We start from the raw sequence: 18,610 nt of genomic DNA, 5'->3' as shown, positions 1-18,610 counted from the left end.
GTGGCTTTTACCAGATCTTTAATTGATCTGCACCATTAGGGGGCTGCTCATTTTGTCCATTCAAAGAATATTAACAGGACAGCTTGTGCATTTAGATAGCAGATAAGAGGCTTATCTGGAGGCTTTTTTTTTTTTTTTTTTTGCTTTTTTTCCTTTTCTTTTTTCTTTCCAGATGCTAAATTTCACTTACGTTAAATATCCAAAAATGCAAGGGACAGATATTATATAACTAATTTAATGACTACGACAAATGCTTTTGGAGAACTTTTTTTGTGAAAGATTTAGTTCTAAGTTCTGCTTATCTAAAAATCTTATGTCAATATAGTAGTGCCAAGTGACTTTTTTTAACTTTCAAGAGTGACTTGTTTATAAGCAGGAAAAAAAATTATAATTGAAGAATTTCTTTCTTTAAAAAAAAAGTATGAGAAAAAGTATTTACTAACTGTACAAACACAAAACATTAAATGTAAGAGAGGAGAGCCCAGAAACCAAGAATAGAAAATGCTGGGTTTGCCTTCTAAACTTCTGTCCTAAAATTCATGCAGAAGTCAACCAATTTACGTATTTTAGCACAACACTAAACTTCCCCAAGATTTACAATCACCGTAAAAATGCTATATATGCATTTTTTTAGATCCTTTTTCTGAAAATGTTAGTATTTTATATATTTTAATATAAATGAGAACTATACAAAAGGGATGTATTATCATCATCATCGCCAAACACTGAAAAAGTCTGGAAGGTTGTGAATGTCAACACAGACCACCAGACCTGACCGTGCACACAAAGTGCAATTTCCGTGAAGTCCTTTGGGGGGCAGCATTGCTTACAGTTAACAGTGGCAAGCAAAGGTAGGTGTTGCTGCTAAAAATGTTACTGTGTTTCTGTTGCTTACAGCATGCCTGCAGATCCAGCACACTTTATATACCTGACTGAGAGGAAATGATAATCTACATTAACGTAAACACCATGATTTACAGAGCCATCACTAAAATTAGTACAAAACCAACTCCTTACTTGACTTTACAGCAGTTCTGGTTATGAACTACCCTACCTCATTTAGAGCAAGTTCGTTTAAAATGAAATTAAAGCACTAAGAAAACATTTCTTGCAGTAAAATACACTAATACCCTATTTGCAATCTAATTAAAATACAACTATTTTAAAAATACATATTGAGGCTAAAAGGAATTAAAATTAAGTCATGTACGCAGTTCTCTGTAACACTGGCCTACTAAAACAACATTTTAATGTAGCAAATTCTCGTGTTTATTTCAAAACAAAGTCACATTTAAGATGCTGATAAATTTGGAATGGTCACTTATCATGGCAGTTAAATATTCATGTTCGGCCAGAAAGACACTCATGACAAGAGGCTGTTAGCTACAGCTATCACTTAAAATAATCAGTACTAATTTTTATGCCTATTTTATGGTTGACTGTATTCAGCGAGATCTTTGTCATTTTATCGTATCAATGGTCTAATTTTACTGAGAAGTTGTGCACAACTTTTTGCAAATGAGAGGAAGCATATACACAGCATTTGGGTGTGGTCCCTTGCAATAAAAAAAATACTAACTTAAATCCACTGAAAGGTTTGGAGGACTTGGGGGTGGGATGGGTGGGTGGGGATTCCTCCTTCCCCCCCCCCCCCCCCCTTTTTTTTTAATGAGTAAAGACAGAAGTGGGGAAAATGCCACTGACAAGTCAAAGGAATGCCATCCAGGCCTGAAGAACATGATGCTAGATATTACAGCTATGTAACTCAAGTTGCAGGTTGGAAATGTGACTCAGACACTAGAAAAGCAGGCAAGGCTTCCTAGTCCAAAATACTACCAAAAAAGACATGACACTGTATACAGCATGCGGAACAGCTGAAAATATTCAAAATCTGCATCTGAAGATGCATAACACAAAGCGAATACTGTGAAACTACAGACTAGGTAGGGCTTGTATGTATGCTCAAGGTTAATTGTTTCAGTTGTGCTATCCAGAAAACACATGACAAGGTTTAATATGATCAGTTTTGTAAGAGGAACGCACAGTTCTGTATATGCAATGAATGACAGTACATAAGGAAATTGGACAGCCAGACTCCTACTGTGCACTGACTGGCTCACTCACCTTGATGGTTACCATCTACCAAAATGCCCCAGACGGAGAAACGCATGTCACAGACCTATTCCCAAGTCGCACGACAAGGTCAGTGAATCCTGAGAATCTCTGGAAAAACTGTACTAAGAAATGCTGAAGAATAATGAACTACAATGGAGATCTACTTCCGAGATGAGATTTCTGAAAACTGTGTTCTGTTAAGGCAGCAAATGCTGAAAAGCCACTATCTTGCCCAGCAGGAAAGGGAGGCCAGTAAATACAGGGGACAAAAATTCTACTTACAATATCAACTGCAGTGTACCTCCAATATTACTGAAGTTCTTTCCATTGAAAACTGTAAGTATTATTTGACTGTATCAGAAAACGGGATAAAATGCTCATATCTTCCAGCGTTCTCTGGACAGACAAACCAAACAAGGAGGTTTAAAAACTCTTGTGGGAATATCCCCAACATTGTACTTGAGGATTTGCTAAAAATTCACTGTAAGACATTACCCACATTCTCTAGACTGTAGTGCTTACTCAGAGCTTCCTTGACGGAACATGTGCCTACAGGTATGATTTTAAAGTAAGAACAAATATTTCAGTTTTATTTTCAATAAGCCCTTCCTGGTATCAAGGCTGTGTAAAACAAATTGTTCCCACATAAAACATCATTTCAGAGCTGCAAATGTCGTTGCAAATGGTACACAACAATGGAGAGTGTAACCTAAAAAATTCCATAATAATTTCCAACAAAAAAGGCAATTCTAAGCTACTGTGAAATGCAGAAGAGATAGCTGAAAAATACTGCACTTTTATTGTTTCCGAAACCATGACCTGGCAAAACATCTAGTCTGGTTTCTGTCCACACTGTCGTCATGTTTGCCCTTGGGAAGGTACACATGCATACACTACACGCTCTCCAGCTTCGCACTTCTACATAAATGATTTAAAAAAAAAATATCTTTGCATAACAAGACCCTGAACTAAATCAAATATTATACAGAATAATAGAGTACTTTAATTATATTTTCTTATGACATGACACAATTTCCAACAGTATTTAAAGACAAACTTTTTATTAAACCTTTCATTTTAGGAAAAGTCCCTCAAAATTCTATCATCCTTATTCTATGAAATAAAATTAATTGCACGTATCGTAACCTGAACTTTCTAAATTTTCCTGAAGTTTAATTGTTAGGGTATCAGCACTTTTTCTTCAATATCTCAGCTAAAAAGCTGTTTTCAAAAATGATCGACCTTAAAACTTTTACAGCTTTCATGAGTGTAACTAACTGCAATTTTGGACATGGCCAGAAGGACAAAAAACACTTCGTGTTGCTATGTAAGTCAAACCTGGTTTCTTAACACATTTCTTTGACATTAGATCTTCTGTTACATGAGTGCAGTATCCAACAGATGCTTTACAGGTAAGAAAGAAAGGGCTTATAGGAAGGCAAAAAAACCTGGTAACTGATGAAGGCATTCTCACATATACACACATGTTCACTAGGAATTCCTGAATCAAAGTGGGAGAGTAATAAAAGGAGTATCATCAGCTACTCAAGGAAATATGTTTTGTTATTATTAGTGTTATAATATCTAATATTAAAATATTTCCCCCTTGATTTTCAAAACATATTGCTTCATTGGAACATCCTCAGTTATTTATGTCAACAGACTTTACCAGTTAACAAAAGAAAAATTCTGGAAGAGAACCTGTAAGTAATGAAATACTTCTGTAAGTTTTCTTATGATTTCTTACACAAAGGCAAGTTATTTTGCTACCTGTCATTTACTTATGAACAGGTATTAATATATCAAATTGATTTCATGTCTGCTGATAGCTTCAGCCTGACAAATGGTTATCACTTATCTTTATTTTCTGGTAAACACCTTCTTAAAAATGATGCTTGGTTATAGAGGGCAAGGCATAAACCGAAAGAAATATTCTTCGCTCATTTACTGTATTCAGAAGCAAGATGGCAGTATTGCTGAAGATCAAATGTTTAATTATGTTGTTTTCTCTAAGCATAATCAACATTACTGACCCACTAAATGAAGACTGCACTTCAAATTGCAGGAGTTTATAGAACAGAAAATCTTTTATTGACTTCAGAATTACGATCCTTTAACGGGACTACAAGTTTAACCCCAATTTATACAATTTAATTAATTCTAAACTACATTCTTTGTGCATTATTTTCACATGATTATATATATTACAGTGTCTGGAAATAACTTAATTGAAATAATTTTCATGGCAATTTTAGGGTAATGAGGCCTGTTTGTTGAAGGATTTTTGCATTCAGATTAAAGGTATGGGGAAATACAGGGAAAGATAAAGAGGAATATTTGAAACTAATTAACAGCAGAACCAAACTTATACCTTCTCTAAAATAAGTTCTAAGCAGAAAATAGGCCACAAAAGTCAGAAATACCAAATTGTGCATTACCTTGAGTGATTTTGCCAGTTGTACATGGTTATCATAGACTAGAATGTCCACTGTTAGATTTCGCAGCTGTTGAAGAAGAACTTTATCTCCTTCCAGGTCTTTTGCTTCCACAGGCACCTTCCATGTTGGATAGGGGCATTTTGTGCCATCCCATACCTGAAATGCAAATAAACTATTTCAATACATTCAGAATACTTTAGATTGAGATTTTAAATAATGTTTATTTTTTTAACAGATTTGTTGTTTGATTAAAAACTGGTAACAATAAGAAATGTTAATTGGAGTCTCAGTCTTAAAGTCCTTGAATTACTTATATTAATTTTATGGAATTTTTAAAAAGTATTATTCCTCAAAAAAATAATAATAAAAAATCAGCACTAGCAAAACCTCAGCTGTTTATTCAGCTGTTACAACTATTAGGTATCACCATATGCAGAACTGTCTATATTAAATATTTTAATCCTGCTATAGGCTTTTTTTAACTATTCCAGCCATAGTGTATGAACACTGAGTACACAGCATGTACTCCCTTAATTATTGATGATTTGCTGTATGCTGATATACTGCTAGTTACCCAGAACGTACTAAAAAACATCAGTAAACATACTTAATAATGAGGATTTAAAAAACTGTTTGCCTAAAGCTAAGTTCTTGATACACTTAAGTACTGAAATATCAGTAGTTATTTTTGAGCCATCAAAGTTACTGTGAAAAATTAACATTACCAACAGACTCAGCACTTCAGAACCGATGTCTTACTACTGAAACCAAACATTAAGATTTCAGTGATAACTGCTTAAGACATATTCTGTAAACTATGGTGTCCTGTGTTCATGAAAACACACTCTTCTCAAAGACAACAAAAATAATGATCTAAAATACTGGCCACAGAAAAAGAAAAATCCAGAGCTATTTGGGCTGTAAGACTAAAATGGTGCATTTCATAGGATTTCAAGCTGTTGTGGTTTAACCCCAGCCAGCAACGAAGTACCACGCAGCCACTTGTTCACTCCCTGCCTCCCCCATTGGGACAGGGACGAGAATCAGGCAAAAAAAGATAAAAGCCATGGATGGAGATAAGAACAGTTTAATAACTGAAATAAAATAATATACTACTAATAATAATTAATAATTGTAATGGAAAGGGACATAAAAAGAGAAAGAAATAAAACTCAAGGGGGAAAAAAAACCCAAACAAGGAAGTGATGCACAATACAACTGGGAGCAATACCCTGCCCCCCCGGTTAACTAACCCCAGTATATATATATACTGATAATGACATCATACGGTATGGAATATGGCTTTGGTCAGTTTGGGTCAGCTGTCCTGGCAGTGTCCCCTTCCCAAATTCTCGTGCCCCTTCAGCCCTCTTGCTGGCAAGGCATGAGAAGCTGGAAAGTCCTTGACTTACTAGAAGCACTCAGCAACAACTAGAAACTTCAATGGGTTAGCAATATTCTTCTCATCCTAAATCCAAAACACAGCACTGTACCAGCTATTAGGAGGAAAATTAACTCTGTCCCAGCCAAAACCAGGACACATGCATACAGGTTCAATAGAAGCCAATTTTCAGATAGTTTGTGATATCAAGGCATTTTGTCCCATGAGTTAGGTATTGCAGAAAGGGAATAAAAAAAGACACCAAAGCTTAATTTTTTAAAGGGTTTCTACTCCTTATGCTTAACTGCTGTGGATCAAAGGACCCACAGGAAAAGATCTAAGAATCAAAGCCATGTGTAAATACACTGAGAATAACTCATGGCTGAAACACTCATCCCAAATCAAGAGATAAAAGGGAAAACTGTCCATAGTGAAAAATCACCCATAACATCAAATTAATGTTCCCAAGTAAGTGTGTATTCTGAAGGACCCAGATAATGAGGCGGTACATGCTGTCAAAGATTAAAAAAAAGAAAACCTATTATCTTCTGATCCTGTACCATGAAATACTTATAACCACCTTTCAGAGAGAGGTTGCCCATTGCTTGAATTATCAAACCTTTTCCAGAACTGAGCTTGAGAAACATAGTTTTAGTGCATATTATGAATTTAGTCACTTTGACAAAATAAAGAACCTTAAGTGTGTCAAATTTCTCATTATTTTTCAACTGGCTTTACCTAGGACACTTTGGAAGTTCTACACTGAAGAGATGGATCTGACAAATGGACCAAAAGAAACCTGAATGCTCCCTCCCAGATACAAGGATGACTACATAGCTTTAAAACATCCTTCACCAGAAGAACTAATGGGGTTTGCGTCAGGGCACCTTTTGGAGGAATCTGTAAGCCAGTAAGCTTTATTTACAAAAAAAATTAAAAACTCCCCCACAAAGAGTAGTTTGTTTTATTTTTTACTTGCACAAATATGAAAACAGATCAAGCTCTCTACCTCAGGAGCTTGCCAGCTTCACTTTAATTAAATTACTGATGAAAACAGAAGCCCTGGTTTACAAAACCAACATGATTAAATTAATTCTGGGTAAGAAACAGCAAATCACTCCATTACTAGTCATGAACAGACTGGAGCTAAGGAATAGTTAGGGGCAACCTTTCATTGCCATGGTCGGCAAAACTCTGAAAGGGAAGAGACACAATGAACGCTGTTTCTCTCTCCAGCAGAGTATGCTAATTGTATGAAATAGCTTAACACAGACAACATAGAAGGAAAGAATAATAGCAGAAGTCTTATGAAAATAAATGACAGACTAGTTTCTAGTAAGAATTATTTAGTCTCCATCAGTTTCAGTAACAAAATTCTCAGAAAATGGTAAGTGATACTATCTTTAAGCCATGTCAGCCTTAGGTGCTGTGCATATCACAATTAATTTATCAGGTATATTATTAAAAGTTATGCTATGGGTGAAGCACAAAATCACCAAAATTAATTTCAGTTGTCTTTGAAGCAAAGCCCACTGATCTCAACACTTAAAATATTCATTATATTTTAAAGTATAATCAGCCATTAATATAACTTGATATACTTGGAATGACATAATAAATTATTGTGAAACATAACCAATCTAATATAATAATAATATTTAATGTTCACTCAATTGAACTGGTATTGAATTTAGGCTTTTTTTGGTTTGTTTAGTGAATCAACCAAACAGATATGTCTACAATTTTTTAAATTCTCTCTTCTATGAAGACCAACATTTGATATAAGAAAGGGATTTTGCCATGCTTGAAAAAAGGGAAAAAATTAGCAACAGCACACCAATATAATCTGCCATTTTTAAGCTTGTCTGATATATTTTAATACAGATTTGAGAGTATATTGGGTTTTAGTAGTATAAGATATTAATTAATTAAAAGAATTGCGTATCAGAAAAACTGAGCTACTGGTATTTGATTCCAAACTTTTACCTTCCTAAGTCTATCCTAGGTCTTCCTCTTCTGAAGTCATTATCTTTACTGTACAAAACTGAAAAAATTTACTTCAGATCTTCCAACACAGAAAAGAATGTAAAGAAATATTAACAATTTAAGAAAGCAGTTGTCTGTCATTGCAAAGGGTCCTTCGATGCTCAACATATACTTATTAGTGAACAATGTAATTAGACTCCACAGAGTTCTGAAATTTTACTGGGTCTCATTTGACATCTATTTCACAAAGGGTAATTTAATGAAAATATTTGTAAAAGCTGCAAAGCATATTACAGGATGATACAAGGTTTGTTTCTGTGTAGTGCATGTATCGTTTTGCACAAGAAAAATCTTTGCTGTGTTAGTGAAGGATTAATGCAGCGTGCTCTTTCTAAAACTGTTGTAACAATATAGCTTAATACAGTAGAACCAATAAATAATTTTATGAAGTCATAAAATGGAAAGTAACAGGCTGTTCATCACTCACATTTTAACAATCACCTTATAAAAGGAAGAAAAAGAAATACAAAGGATGTCAGAATAACACCAGACTGATACATTCCAAGCCAAAACCAGGAAAATTATTCAGACCTTTTCATTTAGCAGACGTTAAGTATCACCCTTGGAAAGTACTCCCCTGTTGCATGGCTCTTTGCATTTTGTACTTTCACTGAGCACTGATTCCCGAAGTGCTTATATATAACTAAAAGAAGCTACCTAAAAATCCATCAGGATAGACAACATAATCCATTCATTACTTTTCTAGGTAGTGCTACTTACTACATTAATTATACCCAGCAGATCTAGAAAAAAAGAGCAATACTTGGTGCTAACTATAAAACAAGGTTAGTATTTAAAACAGTATTTTTCAACTTCAAGAAGTCTTGCGATATTTTTGTACAAATGTTTGTGAATTGATGATCCATACCAATGCCATCTTACAAGAAATTAAACAGATGAACAACTAAACTTGTTTTCATAAAAATAAAATGGTCAAAGATCATAAATTTACTTAACCATTAAATATATATCTATGTAACATTATTTAAATAAATGAATAGGTCTGTTTTACTGAAAACACAATCACAATGTCTTAATAAATAAATCTAAGATTTTTTTTAAAAATAAATCTACCTTTAGAAGAAAGGAAGATCCATCTACTTGTGCTTTTCCTACCAGCTGGCAAGTGAGATCAAAGAACAGCATTGGCTGAACACCAGACAATTTTGCTGCTGGTCCAGAGATGGAAAGATTACTGGCTGCCCAGACACGTAGTTCTTCTATTATTTTCAGATCTTCATCCATGAAAGTGTAAGCTTTGCTAGAGGCTCGAGGAACTACTGGAGCTCCTACATTTCCATCAAATGTCAAGGATGAAAATCCCACACTGGTAATTCCCTGCATCTGTCCGTTGTATTCCCTGATCTGTAACAAAATATGAAGAAAAAAATAGTTGCACTGTATCAAAATGTACATACACTTTTGCTTTATCACGTGCATGAAGAATGGACCATTGAGCACTTGTTCCTAGTCCTATTAGAAAGGCAAAGTCAAAATATATATATAAAAAAAAATTAACAAGAAAACAAAGTGAATGAGCAGAAAACATAATCACAGAATGGTTTGGGTTGGAAAGGATCTTAAAGATCACCTAGTTCCAACCCCCCTGCCAGGGGCAGGGACACCTTCCACTAGACCAGGTTGCTCAAAGCCCCATCCAGCCTGGCCTTGAACACTCCCAGGGATGGGGCAGCCACAGCTTCTCTGGGCAACCTGTGCCAGTGTCTCACCAGCCTCACAGTAAAGAATTTCTTCCTTTCACCCAAACTAAATCTACCCTCTCTCAGTTTCAAGCCATTACCCCTTGTCCTCTTACTGCATGCCCTTGCCAAAAGTCCCTCTCCAGCTTTCTTGTAGGTTCCCTTTAGGTACTGGAAAGCTGCTAGGAGGTCTCCTTGGAGCCTTCTCCAGGCTGAACAACTGTCTCAGCCTGTCTTCACAAGAGAGGTGCTCCAGCCCTCTGATCATCTTCATGGCCCTCTGGGCTCACTCCAACAGGTCCCTGTCCTCCTTCTGTTGGGGGCCCCACAGCTGAAGGCAGTACTCCAGGTGGGGTCTCATGAGAGTGGAGTAGAGGGGGAGAATCGCCTCCCTCCATGTGCTGGTCATGTTTGTTTTGATGCAGCCCAGCATTCAGCTGGCTTTCTGGGCCGTGAGTGCACATCACCGGGCCATGTTGACCTTCATGTCAACCTACACCCCCAGGTCTTTCTCCCCAGGGCTGCTCTCAATCCATTCTCTGCCCAGCCTGTGTTTGTGCTTGGGGTTGCCCCGATCCAGGTGCAGGACCTTGCACTTGGCCTGGCTGAACTTCGTAACATTCACATGGGCCCACCTTTTTAGCCTATCAAGGCCCTTCTGGATGGCATCCCTTCCCCCCAGCATGGCGACTCCACCACACAGCTTGGTGTCATCTGTAAACTTGCTAAGGGTGCTCTCAGTCCCACTGTCCATGTTGCCAACAAAGATGTTGAACAGCACTGGTCCCCAGTACAGACCCCTGAGGAATTCTACCTGTCACTAGCCTCCACTTGGACATTGAGCCATTGATCACAACTCTCTGAGTGCAATCATCCAGCCAATTGCTTGTGCAAAAGACCATCCACTGGTCCACCTGTGAAATGCAGTTTTGACACAAGGATGTCATGTGGGACAACACTGAATGCTTTTCACAAGACCAGGTAGATGGCAGCAGTTGCTATTCTCTCATTGACCAACACTGTAGCCCTGTCACAGAAGGCCACCAAATCTGCCAGGCACAATTTGCCCTTAGTGGAGCTGGGCTGGCTATCACCTATCACATCCTTATTTTCCATGTGCCTCTCAGCATAGCTTCCAGGAGGATCTGCCCCATGATCTTGCCAGGTACCAAGGTGAGACTGACTGGGCTGTAGTTCCCTGGGTCTACCTTATTTCCGTTTTAAAAATGGGCATTATGTTTCCCCTTTACCAGTCAGTGGGAATTCACTGGATGGCCGCTTCTCAAATATGATGTATAGTGGCTTCGCCACTTCATCTGCCAATTCCCTCACAACCAGCAGACGCATCTCATCAGGTCCCATGGACTTGGCCAGCTTCAGGCTCCTACCACTTTTTTTTTTTGAAGAGGCAGACTAATACCTACCTGTAACTATAAAGCACCACTGCAGAATATTAAGAGTATTTTATTCACAAATTTCAAAATGTTCATGCGGGGTACACATCAGGATTGCTTTTACAGATTGGGAAACTGAGGCATGAGAGAAATTAATTTTTAAGGATCATGCAGCAGATCAACTGCAGAGCAGAGTTATGGATCCCTGTTTCTGACTCACAATAGCCCTACTTCCAAGTATTACGGAATTCAAAAAGAAAATATCAGTTCTAGGAGGTATTTTTTTTTTTCTATAAAGCAAACAGTCACCAGCTTTCATCCTTTGAATTATGAATACAGCTTTCACTATTACTCTTACGTCTACTGCCCTGCACATTGCAGGTCCCCTGTATCAATCTGATTTAGCTTTGTATCTGCTACTATATAAAGCAGTGTTCAGTCTGAAGCATTCCTTCAAGGATCTAGTCTAGTTTTACTGTTCCCTGCATTCCATATATGTATACCAAAACCTTGCATGACTCGTTATCCAGAAATCTCAAACCAGCTGCTTCGATTCATCTCTTTTTTTAATTAAAATTTGTTTACCAAAAAAAGCAACAGGACTTGTGAATATAGCATTTGTGAGAGAATCTAGTTTAGGATTCCCAGGTGCTCAATTTTCAAATGGTTGAAAATCTTAATGATATACAAACGCAGAATCTGAAAGACGTGACAGAAGTTCTAAACAGCAGCGATTTTTACCAAAATAATGCCAATGATTTAGGCCTACATTTTATAAACACACTGAAATTTAAAAAGCAAATTTAAAAAGCAAATTAAATATTCCTTGGAAATTCATAAACAAGCAGTTCAATCTTGGTGACAGGAACTCCTTTAATCCTACTTTGACATAACACATAAATGTATCAATTCACAATGTAGTTTTTCTTCACTTGTAACACTGAAAAGCTTTAGTCTTTTAACCTTTAGGTTTAAACATAAAAATACAAGAAAAGCCAATGGGAAAAATCAGGAAAAGACAGAGTTTCTTAATTAACTGTGCCCATTACCCATAAACTGGAAAAAAAATATTCCGCTATAAGACGTTATCCAATATAACCACACAGATTTGACTTTAGTTGCTGCCACTGGCATTATATTCCATAGTTTCTCAAATAGTTAACAACCAGAGGGAAGGAAAACTCTCATCACTTTTACTCATTCATCCACTATCAACTCCAAGCATATTTTAAAGTATCATCTGACATGTCAAATGTTTCTCAAAGCATTTTGATTTCCATTTTACCTACTTATTTCTTCACTAATTCTTTTAAGTAATCATCAAAATCTTTTTAATTTTTTTTTTTTTTTTTTTTTTTGTAAAAATTCTGTCCTAGATCTCTAGCCTGCTCAGGAAACCAGTTCAAGAAACTACTTTGTCTCCCTGGGTTTCCACTAATATTTCATCAGACTGTTTTCCCTCTTTCCCTTTATGTCATGTTTTGGGCATTCATGAAGCTGTGTTTGAACATACTGTACTTTCGGCATCTCCTAGTACCTCATTTACAGTATCTGAAATCAGCCTTACTGTAGGGAAAGGCAGTTATAAAATAACAAGAGAAATAAGTAAGAAGGTAAACCTGAAACATCAAGATGAGAAAATTACCAGTGATCTTGAAGGAAACCTATATGTATAGGTAAGTGGAGAAGCCACTGAGTGGTCTCCCAGGTAAACAGCATTCAACAATATTATTTAGTGAAGGACAGAACAGGACAGGACAAGTAAATATAGAGGAATGTAAAACGGAACAACATATTTCATAGCTGGAAAATTACTTATGTCAGACCCATAGAACAGATGACAGTTGACAGAAATTCTCCAGGCTTGTCCTTTGAAAACAAATCATTGCTAAAGCGATAAGGAATCACTAGAGTATAAAATGAACAAAACCTATGGGCAAATGTTTCATTATTGCACTGTAAGTAGATCTGACCAAGTTAAGCGCTGATACTGTAAACTAGTTATATTTTCCACACACAAATGATTTTGAAATTGAATTAAACTTAGGGAAAAGAGGAATTGAGACTTTTGTATATGACAATTCCCCTTCAGTAGTTTTTTTGTGTCATTTCTAAAGGCATTGGGGACTTTATAAAAAAATGGGGGTGGTGGGAGGAGGGGAAACAGGGAAGGGGGGCAGATGGTTATCACTTTAAGAATTCCCTGAGAATTTTAAATAAATTCAATAAATAATGGTTGCTAAACAAAAATATCTTTCTGGAACAAAAGTCAAGCAGACACCACGTATCTGGCTTGTTCTAAGCAGGCAAGTTAATTCCAATACATACTGTGGGAGTCTTTGGCATAGTTTTTATACACTAAAGAACAAAAGCTGAAATATCACCTCAACAAACTACCTGGACAATCAACTGTTTTCTGTAGGGTACAAGTCCATCCTGAATGTGCTTATTGAAAATAAGCTAATCTTGAAATATTTATAAATAGATGTACAGCAATCTAAACCACCTGAATTTTATTTTATTTTTTTTAACTGAAGGTAGTGTTATTCACCTCACTCAATGGAAAAGTGCAACAGTAAGTAGTGTATAAAGCTGAAATAACAGCATCTCCCAGGTAGTTTTCCACCAAAACTGACTGTTGTATTGCAGAAGCAAAGGATTTACAAAACAACTGCAGTCACAGATTGCCTTAGAATATATATCTAAAAAAAAGCCTTGATACTAAACTAATGTACATGTTCTTATAAGGCAGGATTCCCAAAATAAATTTAACCATTGATTTGTGGAAGTATCAGGAATTTAAGATAATATTTTGAAACATGAGTACATTTAGCTTAAACTCCATTATTATTTATACATATAAAATTATTTTAAGACATCAAGTTGTGTTGTTTGGTTTTTGTTTGTTTTGTGTTTTGTTTTTTTTTTTTAAAGTTGATTTATTGCATCATCTGAAATGCACTTCTATTCCAATTTGGGTTTAAATTCAGCTGAAGACCTCTTGTAAAGTATCTTTTACCTAAGCAGATGTCCAAAACTTATGATCCCTGTGATTCATGGCTGCCAACAAAGTAAGAGAAGATCAATGTTCACATAAGCCTTGAAAAATTCCAAGCACAGAGGTTCCAGAGCCTCCCCCCCCCCCCCCAGGTAACCTGTTTCAATAATGCATTGCTCTCTGAGTCCACAACCATCCTTGGAAACATTCCTTTTGCGATACTAAGTCTTACCACCTCTAGATCTATAAGGTTCCCTAGCAGTGATTACTAAACATTTTTACTGTACTGAATGTTTAAAAAGATCTGTAGGAACTTGGGGAAAATACCTACACATGGTTTATATTTCCAGTGAAACTCCATCAAAAACCTAGGCAGTAACTTGGTATAGTGGGGAAAAAAAACCCCAAAAACTCACGAACAGAATATACTAGATGCCACACACTCCTCCAATTTGTTCTTATAAATGATAGCTATGAAAAAGCATATTTCTAGGAGACTGAAAAAGAAATTCCTTATGCTAGGGGATGGGCGTTCCAAGTCATAAATGGATGTCCTTCAATTCTCCCCACTCACGACCTTACAGAAAGTTTTAGAGACAGATCGCTGCACTTTAACTTGAAAAATGGTCCAGAATAGCTGGAGCAGATACTTGACGGAAAAACACATACACATAAAACACAGATTTTTCCATTGTGTCAAGACAAAAGATTACACAGGTATTTAATTTCCTTGGATTCATTCTTTTCTATTTTTGGCTGCACAGGTAGCCAACACAACTATATGGTATCTAAGAGCCACTGGTCCAAGACAGCACAGGTTTCAAACTTGTCTGAAGTGAACCACAGAGCATTGAAAACTTGGAAACACTCCGTAAGTATTCAAGCAGTGATGGCTTATAAACAAAAGCTGCTTTTCCTTTTAACGTATTACTTTATCAGTGGTTCTGACCTTTTAAATAAGAAACAAAGCAGAAGCAGCTTGATAAGGTGTCTTGTAAAGAAGTTATGTGTATATGCCTCAAACTAGCTGAAAAAAATCCCAAAAGAATTGTCCTGAAGTCTTTTAGGCTATGAATGGCCTCAACAACTTCATTTCTAAATGGCCTTTCTATTAAATGGGAGTTTCGACTTTGTGTTATGGACTTCCTAGAGAAAAATTAAAGTCCTAATTTATGATGATTTGTCTATCTCTGAGACTGTAGCCACTGAATACAATACTCTGTATGCTCACATCACCTACAAGGATGTCAATAAGTAATCCCCTTAATTTGTCCCTGTTCCACTGCTGCTGAAACTTTTGAGCTTTATTAGGAATTGCACAGGGCTAAAAGAAGAGGCTAAAAGTTACAGTAAGACCTTTGGAGATGCTTTTCACCAGCCCTGTCCAGACTTGACAACATGAGAATCATTTCAGCCCTACAAACTGGAAACCTACATTTTTAAAACTAACCTGAAAACAGGAAATGCTTGCTTTCCGTTCTGAGTGTCATGCAGTGCATGAGGGTGGGATGGGAGGCTAAAAAAAACCCCATCATGAACACTGAAGACCTACTTCAAGCTAAAACAAAGCTACAAATCAAGCACTGGAATGATATACACATCCCATGCAAACACGCGAACAAATACTCCAATATAAAAAAATATTAATATGAGTCATTACAATTGTTACTAATTTAATAACTTATTACTCAAAAATATGCTAGGCAACTGACCCTGAGCCTTACCACCATATCAGATCCAGAAATTAATTTCTTTGTAAAAAGTTTGATGATTGTCACTGATGCCATTTATATGAAAAAAAGTTTCCTGTCAAAAAGCACATGAATGCATTTGGTATATTTCCTTATATTTTGTAAATGTTTTCTGACATAAAGTAAAACAGTCTAAACAAGTTTGGCTAATACAGTATTCCGATTATGTTTTCCTGTATTTTAATAATGTAATCCTAGTGTACATGTACCTCCAGCTCCATGAACAGCGAGGTAATAATGAAAGAGAAGCAGTTTGAAGTAACTTAGTTTTAATTTATATAAGGAGAGAGATTATGTACTATTTTGAGCACATTTTAATATAACAAAAAGAAAACTGAACTACAAAAACTATCTGCAGGCACATTCCAAAAGAACGTTAACAAGGCTAGTCATATGAAAGTTAAATGAATTTTTATGAAGATATGAAAGATACACCTAGATACTAGGACCATAAGTTAGAGCTTATCCTCTACTGTTCTTGAGAACTACTGTCTCTGAAAAATAAGATTGTCAGAAAAGTCTGCAGCAATGGAAATACAGGCTAAAGAAGGAAATGAGCAATACATTGTACATTTCATTTACCAGTTCACCTGAACATATTATAACTATTTTGCGGGAAAAAATTGTACGCAAAAAGTGTATTTACTTAAACCAGCTGCAATAATGTCGGGTTTGACAATAATTTAAAAAAAACAGCAGGCACTGTGATACTATTTTAGAAACATTCCTCAGAGGAAGTGGCACAGTATATTTGAGACAATTCCAGTAAAGTAAAAAAATACTATTTTGGAGTATTTCCTACATATTTAAGACATGACCAGGCAACTTGACCAAAAGTACTCAAATGAAAATTTTAGAAAACATATGTGCAAAACTCTAAGACTTCACATTATTGACTGTAGGTAGTGATATTTTACTCCGTATTTTTTTACATTATCTACTATAGAAGAAATAATTGGGTTTTGAATTCCATCAAAACTTCTAAATGAGTTCCACGCCTTACGTGATTTTTGAAGGGAAGCTAAAAGCTATAGCAATGATATTTCCAAGAAAAACGCTGGTTTCTCTGTGTTAAAAAGAATCTTGTTTCTGAAACTTCTGCAACTGTTTACAAAAAAAAATTGCTTCCACTCTTCAGAACAAGAACTTGAGAACACAGCTGCAGCGCCGCAGACAATATGTTCTTTGACATCCTTTGTAGTAAAAAGTCTCAAACTAACTTTGGCCAAGTTTACTTATTTGGACCACATTTACTTAGAGGACACAGAGTCTGGCAGCTAAATTCTGCTGAAGTTTGATGTTCACTCAGCACGTTCTATATCTAAGTTCCAGGCTTTCCCCTCTCATCCTTATCAACGTGACAGCTATGGCCAGAGCTGCCCAGGAGTAAAGTGAGCAGATGCTCCTGTGTGTCTCTCTCAATGCCTTCCATATTGCACCAAGTAGAAAGAAAAGAGAAAGAATCCACTTTCATGGGTCAAACTGGATCAAACTAAAGGAGGGAATACACAGAGACAAGGAAACCACTGCGAACTGCTCCTAGAAACAATGGCAGGCTGGTTTAAACGTCAGAATAAGTAACCTAGTGGAACAAATGCTCTGTTAAGTATTACAAGGTTAAGGAGAGTGATGCACAAGTGAGACAGGACAGAACTAGTAAGGATAACAAAAAAAAGGACTGTAATTGATCCTTCTATGTTTTTATGAAGCCATGTTCCATATGCTTAATATTCAGATTCCCATTCCTCTGTGGACAGGCAAACAGCTTAGAAACTCATTAGCAAAACATACGTCTTATACTTGTCAACTGACGGACCTATGGAGGGAATAACCATCTATACCATGGCTATAAAGTATATATAAAGTACTTTTGCTCAAAGAAGCAACATGTTTATATTGAAATCTAAAGAGTTTGAACCAGATGAGTATGCATGGAATTTGTTGTTTCTTGCTGGTTTTCTCCATTTTGTTATTCTAGAGACGTAGGATGCCACATCTAATTGCAAAGCCTAACCACTAGACTTATAAACCATAATTATTCCAAAGTTAGTAGATGACACAGTTACTGTTGTCTGTGCAAACAGTTCAATTAATGGTGTATTTATGATACCCTATTCTGTTACTCTATTTTTCTACAGGACATCTTCCTATGCAGTATATGACTTTAGTAGTACAGTGGTGATGAATTGGTGCTGTGTAACAAAGAAGCTGTCATCTTGAAGACTCCTGCTTCATTTGTTACAGTGACTGGAGCCTGTGCACGGAAAAAGTTGAGGGACAAAGGTAAGAGAAGAGAATAGTATCAAGTTTACGATGACAAAAAGCTACAGAATTAAGACTTTGCTACAGAGATTGCATTATGCTGAGTAAGTTATACAAGTAAAGATTATACTGAGAGGTCACTCCTTTGGTCTTCACTCTCCAAGTGTTTTCTACAAGAGTCACACAGCTCTATAAAGCTGTGCATTTGGGAGACAGACCCATCAAAATACATCCTAGACAGTGATTATACCACACAACTCAAGTATGCTGAACAAGATGAACACCTAAATCAGAATGTGCTTCACTTTTCTCCAATTCTCAAACATGAAAATGGAAATCAAATACCCATTCACTTCACTAGGAGTGAATAAATTCTTGTTTGTGAACCACTCAGTGGTAATAAGGAATACTTGAGAAAAGCCAACAAGAAAATTAACAATTCCGTCATCATGACAGCATCTGAATAATAGACAAAAGGCAGAACACATGCCAAAACTCCCAAGTCAAGTGAGGATAAAACACTGC

General features: G+C 36.3%; 1 protein-coding gene across 3 annotated transcripts in view; it reads right to left on the bottom strand.

Moving 5' to 3' along the window:
- Window positions 1-18,610, bottom strand: part of POT1 (protection of telomeres 1) — a 75,955-nt gene that overhangs the window by 21,465 nt on the left and 35,880 nt on the right. For 2 of the 3 annotated variants that reach the window (XM_056340589.1, XM_056340591.1), the window contains 2 exons: window positions 9,055-9,345; window positions 4,554-4,709 (listed from right to left, as the gene is read on the bottom strand). In XM_056340589.1, coding sequence (XP_056196564.1) covers window positions 4,554-4,709; window positions 9,055-9,345 — 447 coding nt within the window. The remainder of the gene's footprint in view (window positions 1-4,553; window positions 4,710-9,054; window positions 9,346-18,610) is intronic. The other variant, XM_056340590.1, reaches the window with a different exon arrangement.

The sequence above is a fragment of the Falco biarmicus genome, chromosome 5 (assembly GCF_023638135.1).
Source record: "Falco biarmicus isolate bFalBia1 chromosome 5, bFalBia1.pri, whole genome shotgun sequence".
NCBI classification, from domain to species: domain Eukaryota; kingdom Metazoa; phylum Chordata; class Aves; order Falconiformes; family Falconidae; genus Falco; species Falco biarmicus.
The sequence above is the reverse complement of the archived record's forward strand: the minus strand, read 5'-3'. Positions and strand labels throughout refer to the sequence as shown.